Source organism: Notolepis coatsorum (genome assembly GCF_963971535.1).
Source record: "Notolepis coatsorum genome assembly, chromosome: 11".
Taxonomy (NCBI): domain Eukaryota; kingdom Metazoa; phylum Chordata; class Actinopteri; order Aulopiformes; family Paralepididae; genus Notolepis; species Notolepis coatsorum.
In genome coordinates this window covers 106,826,604-106,843,204 of record NC_140175.1, presented here as the reverse complement: position 1 = coordinate 106,843,204, position 16,601 = coordinate 106,826,604, and the positions used below count along the sequence as shown (strand labels likewise).

The 16,601-nt window shown below is 45.4% G+C and overlaps 2 protein-coding genes across 2 annotated transcripts in view; one reads left to right on the top strand and one right to left on the bottom strand.

Moving 5' to 3' along the window:
• Positions 1 to 1,368, bottom strand: part of unc13bb (unc-13 homolog Bb (C. elegans)) — a gene marked incomplete at both ends in the record, with an annotated part of 291,089 nt that extends 289,721 nt beyond the window's left edge. The window contains 1 exon segment of the mRNA XM_084325041.1: positions 1,289 to 1,368. Coding sequence (XP_084181167.1) covers positions 1,289 to 1,368 — 80 coding nt within the window.
• Positions 1,271 to 16,601, top strand: part of stoml2 (stomatin (EPB72)-like 2) — a 32,826-nt gene continuing 17,495 nt past the window's right edge. Inside the window, exons 1-3 of the mRNA XM_084324673.1 lie at positions 1,271 to 1,471; positions 6,203 to 6,361; positions 10,857 to 10,956. Of these exons, the coding sequence (XP_084180799.1) occupies positions 1,433 to 1,471; positions 6,203 to 6,361; positions 10,857 to 10,956 (298 nt within the window). The 5' untranslated portion in view covers positions 1,271 to 1,432. The remainder of the gene's footprint in view (positions 1,472 to 6,202; positions 6,362 to 10,856; positions 10,957 to 16,601) is intronic.

The following is a 16,601-nucleotide window of genomic DNA, read 5'->3' as shown; positions in this document are numbered from 1 at the left end:
GAGATATTTTGTGGCGTGGATCAATATACACACTCGAGTGCATTTAGATCGCTTTCGAAACGCAATAATCGATATGATTTCTGCGTTTATTGCGTCATACAAACCAGAAAATGGATCTAGCAGATCAACGTCAAATAATTGGGATATTTTTCCTCCAGTCTCATCCGCGAACGGTAAGACGAAACTAACGTTATTTTCAGCCCGATTGTTTATTCATTTCACGGCAATCCATCTGATCAATATATCAACCCATACTAAATAAAGCTGTTACTGACGATCAAGGAATTATAAGCATAATGTATACCGATCATATACATTTGAATTTTTTAATATAGCGTGTATAGGAACGAAACACCAATCGATTATCTATCATATGCGTCAGGGCCTATAACTAGCGTTTTTGGAATTACAGCAGAATTCTCGATGGTATTAACACAACAATGTATGAATGAAAAAATATAACGTTCCCACATCCGGAACGATAGATACCCGATGTTGAATGGGCCATAGTAATGCAGATATAGCTATAATATTTAAAAAGTTATAGCCCTGCAAAGAAGGTAAACATCTCCATAGGCTTACAGCGGTGGCACAATGGCTGGCAATCAATGTGTTAAGGAAGTTCAACGTGAGTCAGAAGATCCTCAAGAACTTCTACTCATGCACAATAGAGAGCATCCTGACATTGGATTATTGACAAGACCATACTTGGTAATTTACTGTACATTGGAGGGGGTTGTGTTCGGACATTTACAGGGGCCAGTTTCGAGTTGCAGTCTCCCTTAGGTGTTTTTTGAGAGTGTTTTTGGAAGTGGGTAGTGATTCACATTCCTTTACAGCTTTAGGTAGGGCGTTCCACATTGATGTGGCATAATTGCGAAACTTGTTTAGTCCCTTGTTTGAGCCGAATCTGGGTTTAACATGATTTGTGGAGCTCCCTCTGGTGTTGTGATCGTGGTATTCACTGACCTCCTGTAAAACCCGGAAGTAGTCCGTTTGTGCTGTTTATTTTTAACCCTAACCCTAACCCTAACCCGCAGGAACACAGAAATGCAAATGCTGTCGAGTGTCGAGTCCTCCTCACCATAGATATATATATCTATGCTCCTCACTGCTTGTACAAATAAACAGCACAAACTGGCTACTTCCGGGTTTTACAGGAAACAACACACAGTACAAGCCCAGAAGAAGCCCCGCCCAGACGTTGGGCTTGCTGCTCTGCAGATATACCATATTGACGCCGTTTGCATGCCATGGAACCAATGTGTCTGCTCTGTTGTTTCCCTACATAAGGGGGGCGTCTTTCAGCGGCTCGCCGCCGGCGGTGTCACTGTGTTTCCCGGTGCAGCCAGTGAGGGTCACACACATGAGGAGCTGCTTCTACCGACTAGAGAATCATATAGAAATAAATAGAAACTAAACTATCACCAAGATGCTGAGGTCTGTGTGTCGGAGCGGAGGCCTACTGAAGGTAAACACTCTAGATTTGACCAAGTGAGCTGAACAGAAATTGAGATCCAGTCAAGGCGGGATATTGCATCGTTTCATAGATAGACACAGTACTGTATATCTGTATGTCATATTATGTTATTTATGATTAATAAAAAATGGGGGACCCTGATGTAAACAAGACGAAAGTCTTTCTCTGGTCTGCATCCCCTTAACAATTGTGTGTATTGAGCTGTACTGTACTGTACCCATTCTGCAATCTGTTAATAACATTTTCAATCAATCAATCAATCAATCATTCTGTGCACAGAGTCTCAGTTCGATAGAGAGAGAGAGAGAGCAGGAGGAGACAATCTGAGAAGTGACAAAACATGTTATCTGTACTACAGCGTTTCCTCGTAATAAGCCAGATTTATCCTAAATGGAATAAAGGAATAGTGCTTTTAATGGTACAACGCATTAAGAGGGTGAACATGTGGGTTTTCTAAGCTAACATGGACCCTGATAGACACAGGCTAGGCTAACTGTTCCCAGACCCTAACAGACACAGGCTATAGGCTAACTGTTCCCAGACCCGGATAGACACAGGCTAGGCTAACTGTTCCCAGACCCTAACAGACACAGGCTATAGGCTAACTGTTCCCAGACCCGGATAGACACAGGCTAGGCTAACTGTTCCCAGACCCTGACAGACACAGGCTAGGCTAACTGTTCCCAGACCCTGACAGACACAGGCTATAGGCTAACTGTTCCCAGACCCTGACAGACACAGGCTATAGGCTAACTGTTCCCAGACCCTGACAGACACAGGCTAGGCTAACTGTTCCCAGACCCTGACAGACACAGGCTAGGCTAACTGTTCCCAGACCCGGATAGACACAGGCTAGGCTAACTGTTCATAGACCCTAACAGACACAGGCTAGGCTAACTGTTCCCAGACCCTAACAGACACAGGCTATAGGCTAACTGTTCCCAGACCCTGACAGACACAGGCTAGGCTAACTGTTCCCAGACCCTAACAGACACAGGCTATGCTAACTGTTCCCAGACCCTAACAGACACAGGCTAGGCTAACTGTTCCCAGACCCTGATAGACACAGGCTAGGCTAACTGTTCCCAGACCCTGATAGACACAGGCTAGGCTAACTGTTCCCAGACCCTAACAGACACAGGCTATAGGCTAACTGTTCCCAGACCCTGACAGACACAGGCTATAGGCTAACTGTTCCCAGACCCTAACAGACACAGGCTATAGGCTAACTGTTCCCAGACCCTGACAGACACAGGCTATAGGCTAACTGTTCCCAGACCCTGATAGACACAGGCTAGGCTAACTGTTCCCAGACCCTGATAGACACAGGCTATAGGCTAACTGTTCCCAGACCCTGACAGACACAGGCTAAACTTCATCAATGATAAAACGGAGGAAAACAAACCCTGAGAGCTTTGGAAATGACTCAACAACCAACTAGGCTGCAGTAAGAAACTTTAAGACAGAAAACTCAAAACACTCATCACAGACAAGCTGGATGTGGCCAAATACTTAAACATATTCTTTACAAACATAGCCACAACACTGGTTAATAAACTACCCTCCCAATCAGGGCATTTTGCGGTAGAACACATCCTAGCCTACTACAAAAACCTAGGGGTTCGCGAAGACGATTTCAAACTAGAAGTGGTAAAAACGGATGAGGTGTTAAAAAAAAACTGAGCGCCCTCCAACCTAACAAGGCCACAAGGCAACTACCGTCTATCGCCCTGTTTCTATTCTTACCTCCATCTCGAAAGTTATGGAAAAAAATTTCTATGAACAGGTCAAAAAGTACCTGGCGGGAAAAAAGCTCATCTACGAATTCCAATCTGGCTTCAGAACATCCCATTCCACTGACACATGCCTTCTCTATTTGAACGACCATATCAAACAAGAGGTGGACACCGGCAAATACTGCGGCATGGTCATGCTGGACCTAGAAAAGGCTTTCAACACTGTCAATCACTCCATTCTGATTGATGAGCTAAAAGCAATTGGTTTTGATAGTTCATCAGTGAGCTGGATGCAATCCTACCTGGAGGCGAGAGAACGGATGGTGGTCACTGTCCCCCCCCCCCCCCCCCCTCCCAGTGAGCTGTGGTGTTCCACAAGGAAGCATACTAGTCTAGGACCTTTACTTTAATGACATGTCATCAGCTTGTGACTGCAACTTGTTCCTGTTCGCAGATGACTCAGCCCTGCTGGTCTCTGACAGGGACAAGTTGCAGGTTGAAAAAGCCCTCAGCTCTGAACTCGGTAGAATCTGCACCTGTCTCGCTATCATTACACATGGGCAAAACAGAATCCATTCTCTTTGGATCAAATAGCAAACTCAGCAAGACCGACGGCTTCTCAGTTACAGTGGGTGACAATATGACAATATTGTCACAAGGAAAGATGAAATTACATACCTAGGTTCCATCCTAGAGGCAAATCTTTCCTGTGACAAAATGGCAACCAATGTAGTAATAAAAAAGTCAAGCAACGAACAAGATTCTTGCACCGGATCTCCTCTCTGGTAAACAAGAATACCTTGAAGACTCAAACAGGAGCACTCATTCAAGGGTACTAGTCCTATGCTTGCACCTCAAAGGCCCTTAAAACAAGACTAAAACATCACAAAACAAACTGGTCAGATTACTGCTTGGCCTTACCCCCAGAACCCACCTTACCCCTGCACATTTTGACAACCTAGGATGGCTTAGAGTAGACGACAGAGTACAGCAACTTGCAATGGGCCTGGTCTACAAGATACACTACACCACTAAGATACACATACATAGGGTTGGGCATCGTTTGGATTTGAACGATTCCGATTCTCCATTTCGATTCCTGTTCTAAACGATTCTCGATTCCGATTCTTTGAGGTGCAGGTCAAAACAGGTCACAGCTTATTTCACAGGAGATTTTTATTTTTTATTTTTAATCTTAAATTTTTTTCATACTATTCACATTGTCAGTTGACTTGATACAGTTTAATTTGGTTGCTGTACTGTAACTAGGGTATTAATCAACAAAGTAAAAAAGAGGATCGAAATTAAGAATCGAAATGCAAGAACCGGAAGTTAGGAACCGGTTCCTATTAGAACCGGTTCTCTGTGCCCAACCCGTACATGTCAAAATACTTCCCAAAGGTCAGTGAATACCACGACCACAACACCAGAGGGAGTTCCACAAATCATGTTAAACCCAGATTAGGCGGGGGGGGGGGGGCAGGTGGCGCACGGAGATTACGTTCGTCACCAACACCGGGAGACACTAGGATTCGCCTGTTCGAATCCAGCTCCCGGCGTTGCTATCAGCTTGGCTGGCCTCTCACACTGATACAATTGGCTGTATAAAGGGGGGGAAAGCTGAAGGGTGGGTCCTGGGCGTTGTGGACAGCGACCCCTACAGTTCGGTCGGGGCGCCTGCTCAGCGAGGGTTGGAACTGAGGAGAGATAGTGTGGCCTCCCACACGCTACACTCTCCCCGGTGAGAACCTGCGCGGCCAGGTTGGCCTGCCCCAGGCTGCACATGCGTCGGAGGAAAGCATGTGACAGTCTCCGGTCTCCCGGACCAACAGTAGGGGAAAGTACGCAACAACCAGGAAGGGTGGGATGGGAGAAAAATCGGGAAAAAAGGAGGGGAAGAAAGATATAAAAAAAAAAAAAAACAGATTAGGCTCAAACAAGGGACTAAACACGCTTCGCAATTATGCCACGTCAATGTGGAACGCCCTACCCAAAACCGTGAAGGAATGTGAATCCCTAGCCTCCTTCAAAACCGCTCTCAAAGAGCACCATGTAAATGTCCAAATCCCCCCCACCAATGTACAGTTTCTTCCCCTTCGGATGTATATATCTTTTATGGTATCTTTTTAATACACAGTTCTGTATATCCCTTTGTAGTTTGTCATAAATGTCATGATGAATTGAAAATGGGGGACCCCGATGTAAACAAGACTAAAGTATTTTTCTGTTCTGCATCCTCTTAGCAGTTTGTTTTGTATTTAGCCCGGGTTGTGGAGGACAGGGTTGTGGAGGACAGGGTTGTGGAGGACAGGGTTCTGGGGTTGTGGAGGACAGGGTTGTGGAGGACAGGGTTCTGGGGTTGTGGAGGACAGGGTTGTGGAGGACAGGGTTGTGGAGGACAGGGTTCTGGGGTTGTGGAGGACAGGGTTGTGGAGGACAGGGTTGTGGAGGACAGGGTTGTGGAGGACAGGAGGACAGGGTTGTGGAGGACAGGGTTGTGGAGGACAGGAGGACAGGGTTGTGGAGGACAGGGTTGTGGAGGACAGGGGGACAGGGTTGTGGAGGACAGGAGGTCAGGGTTGTGGAGGACAGGGTTGTGGAGGACAGGAGGTCAGGGTTGTGGAGGACAGGGTTGTGGAGGACAGGGTTGTGGAGGACAGGGTTGTGGAGGACGGGGACAGGGTTGTGGAGGACAGGGTTGTGGGGGACAGGGTTGTGGAGGACAGGAGGACAGGGTTGTGGAGGACAGGGGGACAGGGTTGTGGAGGACAGGGGGACAGGGTTGTGGAGGACAGGGGGACAGGGTTGTGGAGGACAGGGTTGTGGAGGACAGGGTTGTGGAGGACAGGGTTGTGGGGGACAGGGTTGTGGAGGACAGGGTTGTGGAGGACAGGGTTGTGGAGGACAGGGTTGTGGAGGACAGGAGGACAGGGTTGTGGAGGACAGGGTTGTCCTCATGAGGCTGTGTTGTGTTGTGTGTCTCCAGGCCTCCCAGGCTCCCAGGCTGCTGGTGGGTCGGGTGCAGCAGCAGCAGCAGCAGCGCTGGGCCTCCAGCCTCCCTCTGAACACCGTGGTGCTGTTCGTGCCCCAGCAGGAGGCCTGGGTCGTGGAGAGGATGGGCCGCTTCCACCGCATCCTGGAGCCGGTAACACGGGGGGGCTGGGGTTAACCCTTTCACTGCCACGATACATAATGTTAACCCTTTCACTACCACAGTCCAGACGGTTAACCCTTTCACTGTGACAATACATAATGTTAACCCTTTCACTGCCACACGACAAATGGTTAGCCCTTTCACAAGCACACTACAGACGTTTAACCCTTTCACTGCCACACGACAAATGGTTAACCCTTTCACTGCGACTTTCACTGTCATAATGTTAACCCTTTCACAACCACACTGCATAAGGTTAACCCTTTCACTACCACTCGTGTGGTAGTGAAAGGGTTAACCTGCTGTAGTGTGGTAGTGAAAGCGTTAAAAGAGAACACAGTTGATGTAATTAAGGGATAACATAGAGCTAGTAATATACAGGGGCTGTGTGAAAGGAAGACATTATTAGGGCTAAACTCTATTTACTGAAAAGCATCGAGGTTCACGCTCACACACTGTCGAGTCCTGTCTTTAGGCAGAATCACGCATTGGACAATGTGGAAAATACCTTTGGGTGTTTGTGAGAGAGAGACCATGAAGAGAAACCGCACAGAGCACAGAGGGAAAGGCTGCTATATATAAAAGCTGCTATGCAAGCTTTTATATGTTTGCTCCTCCCCAGTGTTGCTGAGTTTGCGCAAAGTGGGTTATATGCACACCCCCATAGATATATATATATATATAATAACTAGATGGTGCAAGGCGGAGTCTCCAGCGTAGTTCACCGGCGGCCATCTTGCCACAGGCAGCACGCCCACTCATAACATGAATGTCTATGGTGCATGTACTATTGAAATAACCATAGCTTGCTCGATTTTCAAACGGTTTGGTTTATTACAAACATTATTAACGTAGCTATGATTCAGGATGCTTGGACACGTTGGAATTATTTTCATATGAAAGTCCATTATAAGTATGCAGTATGATAACTACATCTCTGACGTTTATAACAAACCAAACCGTTTGGAAATGTTGAAAGCTATGGTTATTTCAATAGTACATGCACCATAGACATTCATGTTATGAGTGGGTGTGCTGCCTGTGGCAAGATGGCCGCCATGTGGCAACGTCTGTCTCCATTGGCCAACAGCGCGGGTGAGTCATCTAGCCTTTATATTATGTCTATGCACACCAGGGTCATCCCTATGTTCCCCCTCCTGAAAAAAAGTCTGATACTGTATCTCCCTTCCAAAAAAAGGGTCCTATGTTCCCCGGGTCACACTGGCATTAGCCTACCTTGTTATTACGGGATCCGGGGGCAATGACATTGGCTAAGATAATGATAAGGAAAAATGTGTTCTAGATAATTTTAGATACCATAAACACTGCACCAACCAACATAATATTTGGTGGCGGTGTTGGAGAGAAAACTGCCACGTGACCAACATATTTGATGTAGAGGAAGACAAGAACATAGGACCCGGGGAACATGGATACGCTCCCTGCACACACCCCCTCCCCATTTCACAGGAAATATCAGAGCTCTCGCGACATGGGTTATAATATGCACACTGCCCCTTCCCCATTTCACAGGAAATGGTCTCCCCTCCCCATGTGAACTATGAGTGGTTCTCTCACTGCAGGTCTGGTATGTTAGATTAGGACCCTAAAGCAGAGGGAAGTTTTCTTAAGATTATACATTTGCATGTAATAGTCAATATTATCCTAAACAATCAAAACAAATGTGTAAATGTTGACATTTGTACATGTTTTATACAGTTGAAACAGCCAGGGGTGCAGTCGTAATATCAGAAGTGCCTGTACTCTGTTTAAATGATGCCACGTGCGCGCATGCACATACATGTTCCCTCGCGTGCGCACAGAACAGATGATTATTATGCATAAATAGTAGGAAACATGTTTGTATAGGAAATTACTAGTTTTAGTTTAGTTTTTGTAAATATTGCCTTGAAATAGAGAAGCTGAAAAAGGTAGCAGGATGTAGCCTTCAATATATAAAGAAATTATATTGTCAACAGATATGGTTGAAAAACAAACAATGTTTTAAATGTAATTGTAGATACAATATTGTAGTTACAATTTCTTTAATTGAATTAACTTAAACTAGAAAAGTAAATACAAACTAAATTAACAATGTAACTTAGTTTCCTTCTGAAGCACAACTTATAAGACATGTCTCATCCTTCCAGTCGGGACCATTTGTCACATAGTGAGAGATTCCACAGCTCAAGCAAACCCCACAGGGCTTGTCTTTTGGTTTTGCACTTCTTGTTCTTTGTTATGCTATTGTTGTACATCCGTGCGCATACTACTGCTCAGAGAAGTGCTGGGACGGCGTGGCACCACCACTGCACCACTGGAAACAGCCAGGGGTCAAATGAAGGGTGTGCAGGACATTGAAAACACACCATCTTAACCCTTCCAATACCACACTACCAAATGGTTAACCCTTTCACTGCGTCAATACAGAAGGTTAACCCTTTCACTGCCATACGACAAAGGGTTAACCCTTTCACAACCACACTACAGAAGGTTAACCCTTTCACTACCACACTACAGACGGTTAACCATTTACCCATTTACGTTTACACCTTTTTTAGAAAAAGTCATGTAATAATAAGCAAAATAAAATATTGTCAATAATTTATTTAGATACGTTTAAAATTGATTTTTGTTCAAATTGACCCCAATGATAACACAAGGGTTAAATAAATGACGTAGGTACTGGCCTATAGCTGTTTTGTTTGTCAAATGCACACTTTTCTTCTGTGTTCAATAACCAATTGGATTTGTTTTCCTTATTTATTTTACTAATGAATGGAACACAATTAATATTTTTTTTTGTATCCACTTTTTCTCCCATTTTTCTATATTTTCTCCCATCCCAATTTCGTATCATCCAATTCAACCCTCCCCTGTCACGAACGCTGTTTCTTGCCTCCCACAAGCCGGCTGCAATGTGGACTAAGTCATACATAGCACAAGTCCCCTCCGGTACTTGAGGTAACAGCAGTCGCATCTTTTCACCTGCGCAGCTCGATCTCTCAGTGGTGAGGAGTAACGCGTGGGAGGCTCACGCTGCCCCCGACACTTCCTGATTCTACTGCGCAGGCGCACCAACCGACCTGTAGGAGTCGCTGTCCACAACGCCCGATCCCCACCCATCAGTTTCCCACCCCCTAATACGGCCAATGTGTATTAGTATGAACGACCAGCTAAACTGAAAGCAATGTGGAGCGCTGGGCTCGAACAGGCGAGCCCAGCGTCTCCAACATTTGTGGCGAGCGCCTTGCCCACTACGCCACGTAGCCGCCCTGACATTTTGGTTATTTGTTTAGTGAGGGCGAAGATTTCAGAAGACCTTCAGGTTACTCCTTTTTTTAAAACAATACATCCACAGAACTGGTGCAAAATAAAAGTGTTGACCCCCCCCCCATAAAAGTATTGATTAATGAATTTATAATAAAAATAAATGTTGGCAGATCCAAAATGAATGTTGTTTACATTTTGCGTGAATGCATCCCCTACTTCCCATTTCCCCACATGGAATGCATTTGATTGGACAAATGACACGCTGGTGCTCTAGTGTGACACCTTGTGGCTGAATGTTATCTATGGCACCTTTTTTTAACCGTAAAACCTTTAGAATAGAATATTAAAATATCGATAGGCCGGGGAGGCTAAGTGGCGCAGTGGGCAAGGCGCTCGCCACTAACGCAGGAGATGCTGGGTTCGAGCCCAGCTCTCTCCGTTGCTTCCGGCTTGGCTGGTCGTTCATACTAATACAATTGGCAGTATTAGGGGGTGGGAAAGCCGGTGGGTGGGGATCGGACGTTGTGGACGGCGACTCCTACAGGTCGGTTGGTGCGCCTGTACAGCAGAATCAGGAAGTATCGGGGGCAGCGTGAGCCTCCCACCCGTTACTCCTCGCCACTGAGAGATCGCGCTGTGCAGGTGAAAAGATGCGACGGCTGCCTCCTCGTGTACCGGAGGGGACACGTGATGCAAGGCTTCGTCCTCACTGCAGCCGACCAGTGGGAGGCATGGTCTAGCAACGTTCGAGACAGGGGAGGGGAGAATTGAAGGGAGAATTGGCGAGGCGAAATTGGGATGGGAGAAAAATAGAAAATAAGGAGAAAAAGTGAATACAAAAAAAATATCGATAGGCCTTCAGAATGGCTTCCAACTACGGAAGCGTATCGCTGCCACACCAGAAACAGAAAAAATAAATCCGTATCACGTTATAACGTGATAACTTCTTGTTTTAACATAAAAGTTTCACGTTATAACGTGATAACTTCTTGTTTTAACATAAAACGTTTCACGTTAAACGTGATAACTTCTTGTTTTAACATAAAACGTTTCACGTTATAACGTGATAACTTCTTGTTTTAACATAAAATTGCTCTCGGCCTCCAAAATGTGTGTTACTGTTCAGGTTCCTCAGGTGACCCGATAATAGTCTATGGTCTGTGTTTCATCGTCATATAAATGATAAAGAAGTGAGATGTGTTTGTTCTTCTAGGGTCTGAACTTCCTGATCCCCATCCTGGACAGGATCCGCTACGTCCAGAGTCTGAAGGAGATCGTGATCGATGTCCCCGAGCAGTCCGCTGTGTCCCTGGGTCAGTTAGAAATACATATCTTACATGTGGACATGGGAAGGGCATCTTGTTCTAGAACAGCTTTGCAATCCTTAGTTTGCTCTTCGCTCCCAGTCACAACCGCCCAGCACACCAACAACCCCTTGGTACAACACTCCCTCCGGTTCTGGACCCAGTTCAGAAAACACCTTGGTCTCCACGCCATGTCACCGTCCTCACCTGTCCACAAAAACTTCCTTTTCCCTCCCTCTATGGTGGATGAAGCCTTCAGCAACTGGTCTAAGAATGGCATTCTGAGCATTTATGATTTGTACCAAGACGGTTCATTTATGTCTTTCACACAATTGTCCCTAAAGTTTAACTTACCAAAAACGATTTTTTTTCAGATATTTACAGATACGTGATTTCGTTAAGAACAAATTTGCTCAGTTCCCCCATATACCTCCAAAAACTGTGATCGACCGCATCTTGGAGGTGAAGGTTGCAATCAAAGGCTCAATATCTAAACTATATAACATCATATCCCTATCCCTACCCTCTTCAGTACTGGCTATAAAACAAAACTGGGAGTCCGATCTAAACCATCAATTTACAGACAAAGAATGGGAAAATGCTCTTGCCCGAATACACTCTTCTTCAATATGTGCCCGCCATTCACTGATACAGTTCAAGCTCCTCCACCGTCTATATTGGTCAAAGACTAGACATGCGAAGATAAACCCTGGCATGGATCCCACATGTGACCGGTGCCACCAAGCCCCTGGCTCACTTAGCCATATGTTTTGGCATTGTCCAGCACTGGCCCCTTTCTGGACTTCCATTTTTAAATCTTATTCAGATATATTTTTTGTGAATGTTGACCCATGCCCTCTTATTGCATTATTTGGTCTGACACTGGAGAACGCTGCGATATCTATTGGGCAATCCAATGCCATGGCCTTTGCCTCACTCATTGCCAGACGCCTCGTCCTAATCAACTGGAAGGCAGCCACTCCCCCTTCACATTTACACTGGATGAGGGATATTATGTCTCTTATACATATAGAGAAAATCAGATTCACAACACAAGGCCACACAGATACCTTCCACAAAACATGGCAGCCCTTCCTACTTCATTTCAAAACCCATATGACCTAGTCCCTTCTCCTTCCAAACTTTGGACCCCATGACCCCCCTCCTTCCCCCATCTACCTTCCTGACACTGCTAGCCCACGTATGGCTGGGGAGATGGCATTGTGGTGGTCTGCTGAGGGTGTTAAATTTACTTTCCATTTTATTTGTTTTACCATCTGGAAATTATGCTACTAAAATGGAGAGTATTACTTATATTATATATTATTATTACTGTCTTTCCTATTTATATTTTTTCTTATTTTCTTTTCACTTTACTTCATTTCTTTTTGCGTAGTTTTGTCTGTCACATCTGTATTTCATGTTTAATTATTTAAATTGTCTTTTATTTTTATTTTTTGAATTATATGTATGTTTGTTGTCGCCCTCACTGGGTGGGATGGGGTGGGGATAGGAATGGGGAAGGAAATGGAAGTTGTATAATTTGGAAAACTGAAATGTATAAATCTGCATAAATTCTTCCAATAAAAAAAGATAAACCATAGAAATACATATCTTACACATTATATACTATTAGAAATGCATATCTTACACATTATACACTATTAGAAATACATATCTTACACATTATATACTATTAGAAATACATATCATAGGCGGTTAGGTGGCCGAGCGGAGATTGCGTTCGTCACCAACCCCGGAGCTGTGAGCTGGATTCGCCTGTTCGAATCCAGCTCACAGCTCCGGGGTTGTCACCAGCTTGGCTGGCCGTCTGCACCAATACAATTGGCTGTATTGGAGGGTGGGAGAAGCTGGCGGGGTGGGTCCGGGTCGTTGTAAACAGCGACTCCTACAGTTCGGTCGGGGCGCCTGCTAAGCGCGGATATGACTTGAGGGGGATAGTGTGGTCCTCCCACACGCTACGCCCTCTCGATGAGAATCCGCGCTGCCAGGTGAAAAGAAGCGGTGATTGGCTGGACGTGTGTCGGAGGAAGCACGTGGTAGCCTCCACTCTCCCAGATGATCTGACTGTGGGGGGTAAGTGCGCAGCGACCAGGAAGGGACTGGGAATTGGCATACGACTAACATTGGGATGGGAGAAAAATCGGAGGAAAATGGAGGGAAAAAAAAATAAAAAATACATATCATACACATTATATACTATTAGAAATACATATACACATTATATACTATTAGAAATACATATCTTACACATTATATACTATTAGAAATACATATCTTACACATTATATACTATTAGAAATACATATCTTACACATTATATACTATAAGAAATACATATCCTACACATTATATATTATAAATCCATATCATACACATTATATATTATAAATACATATCATACACATTATATACTATTAGAAATACATATCTTACACATTATATACCATTAGAAATACATATCATACACATTATATACTATTAGAAATTAGGGGTGTAACGGTACGCGGATACGTACTGTACCGCCTCAATGTTTCAAGTTTCAAGTTTCTTTAATAGTTGTCATACAGAAGTACAGAATACTTTTATACAAAATGCTTCTTACTGTTACGCTCCAGAGACTGTGCTAGACAAGATAAGTATGAAATAAAATAAAATAGTATAGCATGTAAAATAGAAGTAAAAATAGAAGTCAGTGTTCAGTATAGACATATGTACAATGTTCGATGCAGAATAGAAGTAACTGAGTTACCATACAATATACAATATACTATGCAATGTACTAATATACAATACTATATAGTGCAAAGCAGAAATGGGATGAGGTACAATTTAGGTATAATTTACAGTAAGGTGTACGAGTTGTAGTGCAAATCCTTTACCAATAAATATAAAGTGTGTTTAGGTGATCTAAAGTGTGGAGAGTGGGTGCTGCAGTGTGTTATTTGTTTAAAGTGAGTGAGTGTGTGCGTGTGGATGTGTGTGCTGTGTGCATTTGATGGTTGTTGCATAGTGTTTATTGTTCGTTGAGCAGCCTGATGGCCTGGGGATAGAAGTTTCTTCTGAGTCTTTCTGTGCTCGCCATGAGACTCCGGTATCGCTTGCCTGACCGCAGCAGTTCAAAGAGGCAGTTGTTCGGGTGGCTGGAGTCCTTGATGATTCTCTTAGCCTTACCCCTGCACCGCTTGTTGTAAATGTTCTGGAGAGTGGGAAGCCCCCCTCCAATTGTGCGTTTGGCGGAACGTGTCACTCTCTGTAGTCTGCTTCGGTCTTGTGCAGTGCTATTCCCAAACCAGGAGGTGATGTTGCCAGTCAGGATGCTCTCTATTGTACATGAGTAGAAGTTCTTAAGGATCTTCTGACTGACTTGGAACTTCCTTAGGCGCCTGAGGAAGTAGAGGCGTTGTCGTGCCTTCTTCACAACACTGTCAATGTGTGTGGTCCATGTCAAGTCCTCGGATATGTGGGCTCCGAGGTACTTAAAACTGTTCACTCTCTCAACCGGTGCCCCGTCAAGGCTGAGGGGGCTGTAGTCCCTGACCTCCGACCTCCTAAAGTCCACAATCATCTCCTTTTGTTTTGCTGACATTCAGGGAGAGGCTGTTCTCCTGGCACCATCCCGCCAGGACCTTGACCTCTTCCAGGTAGGCCCTCTCGTCGTTTGCAGAGATCAGGCCCACCACTACTGTGGCGTCAGCTAATTTGATGATTGTGTTGTTACTCCGCTGAGCCACACAGTCATGTGTGTACAGGGAGTAGAGGAGGAGACTCAGAACACAGCCTTGGGGGCCCCTATGTTGAGGGTGATGGATGAGGAGGTGCAGTTGCCTGCTCTCACCACCTGGGGTCTGCCCGTCAGGAAGTCCAAGACCCACTGGCAGAGGTCATAGTTCAAGCCCAGGTCCCTGAGCTTGGCTATGAGTTTGGAGGGGACTATGGTATTGAATGCTGAGCTGTAGTCGATGAATAGCATTCTCACATAGTTCCCCTTCCTCTTGTCCAGGTGTGATGCTGCTGTGTGCAGCACATGGGCTATGGCGTCCTCCGTGGACCTGTTGGGGCGGTATGCAAATTGCAGGGGGTCCAGGTTGATGGGGAGGGAGGAGCAGATGTAGCCCTTTACTAGCTTCTCAAAGCACTTCATGGCTATGGAGGTGAGAGCTACAGGGCGGTAGTCGTTGAGGCAAGCAGGCTTGGATTTTTTAGGTACAGGGATGATAGTGGACTTCTTCAGGCAGGTGGGGATGACAGCCTGTTCTAAGGACAGGTTAAATATGTCAGTGAATACCGGGGCCAGTTGGTCGGCACAGACTTTTAGGACGCGGCCGGGGATGCCGTCCGGTCCTGCTGCCTTCCTGATATTCACTTTTTTAAAGGTCCACCTCACCTCATGCTCTGTTACCCTGAACACTGAGTCTCCATCAGCAGACCCCCCCCCCCCCCCATTGCCGTGGCTTGTAGGCTGGTGTTGTTATTACCAGCCTCAAACCTTGCATAGAAGGTATTGAGATCATTTGCTAAGGAGATGTCACTGTTCAGTTTGAGGGAGGTGCCTTTGTAGTCTGTCATCGTTTTGAGGCCCTGCCACATAGCTCTGGAGTCAGCCTGTTCAAACTGAAGTTGAATTTTATCCCTGTAGCGCCGTTTTGCCTCTATTACTGTCCTCCTTACGTTGTATCGCGCCACCTTGTGGTCATTCATGTTGCCTGCCACCAGGCCGGCGTTGTATGCTGTGGTGCGCGCTTTCAGAGCCTCACGGACGGATTTGTCTACCCAGGGCTTTTGATTTGGGTAAACTTGAATGTTTATGACCAATGTGGTCCTCCGGTACAGTACGCGCTGTGCACCGAACGGAACTTAAATCCCCCCGGCCCTAATATAACGTGCACAACTAACCGGATGTTGTTTGTTCATCCCACGCAGCGCGCAGCTACACTGAACGAGAGCTGTAATTCAGCATAGCATATTAGCCTTAGTATGGCGAGTCAATACTAACTGACCAGCCAGAGCTAGAAGATGCTCCCACAACATTCAAGTCTCCCGTTTGGGATCATTTCGGATTCTCAGTTAACCACAGTAATGGACAAAGACAGGTGGATCGCACTAAAGCTACGTGCCGGCTAGCCCCTTTCGTGACTGTAATGCACACTTGTGATGCAAGCCTTGCATCACAGTCACGAAAGGGGCTACGTTGCCGGCATTGTTCAACTTTATTGTGAACTTTATCACGCATTTGAAACAGCATCACCCTAATGTGAATATCACTGGTACACCGAAGAAGCAAACCCAGCTCCCCGTAGCATTCAAGCAGCATCTCGCTATTAATTCAGACCGGGCCAAAGCAATAACAAACGCCATATGTGTTTTTTTATAGCAGCAGATCTGCGACCATACTCCGTTGTCAACAACACAGGGTTTAAGCACATGTTAAAAGTAATAGAGCCCCGCTACCTAGTTCCCTCTCGTCCGTATTTCAGCCAGCAAGTCATACCAGCTCTGTATAAACTAGCCCCTTTCGTGACTGTAGCCAGCCCTGCCTCTGTATTCAAGCAGGGCTTGCTCATGAAAGGGGCTCTGTATAAACAAGCACACGCTACAGTTGTCCAAGGCATCTGCTATATAATAATCTTCAG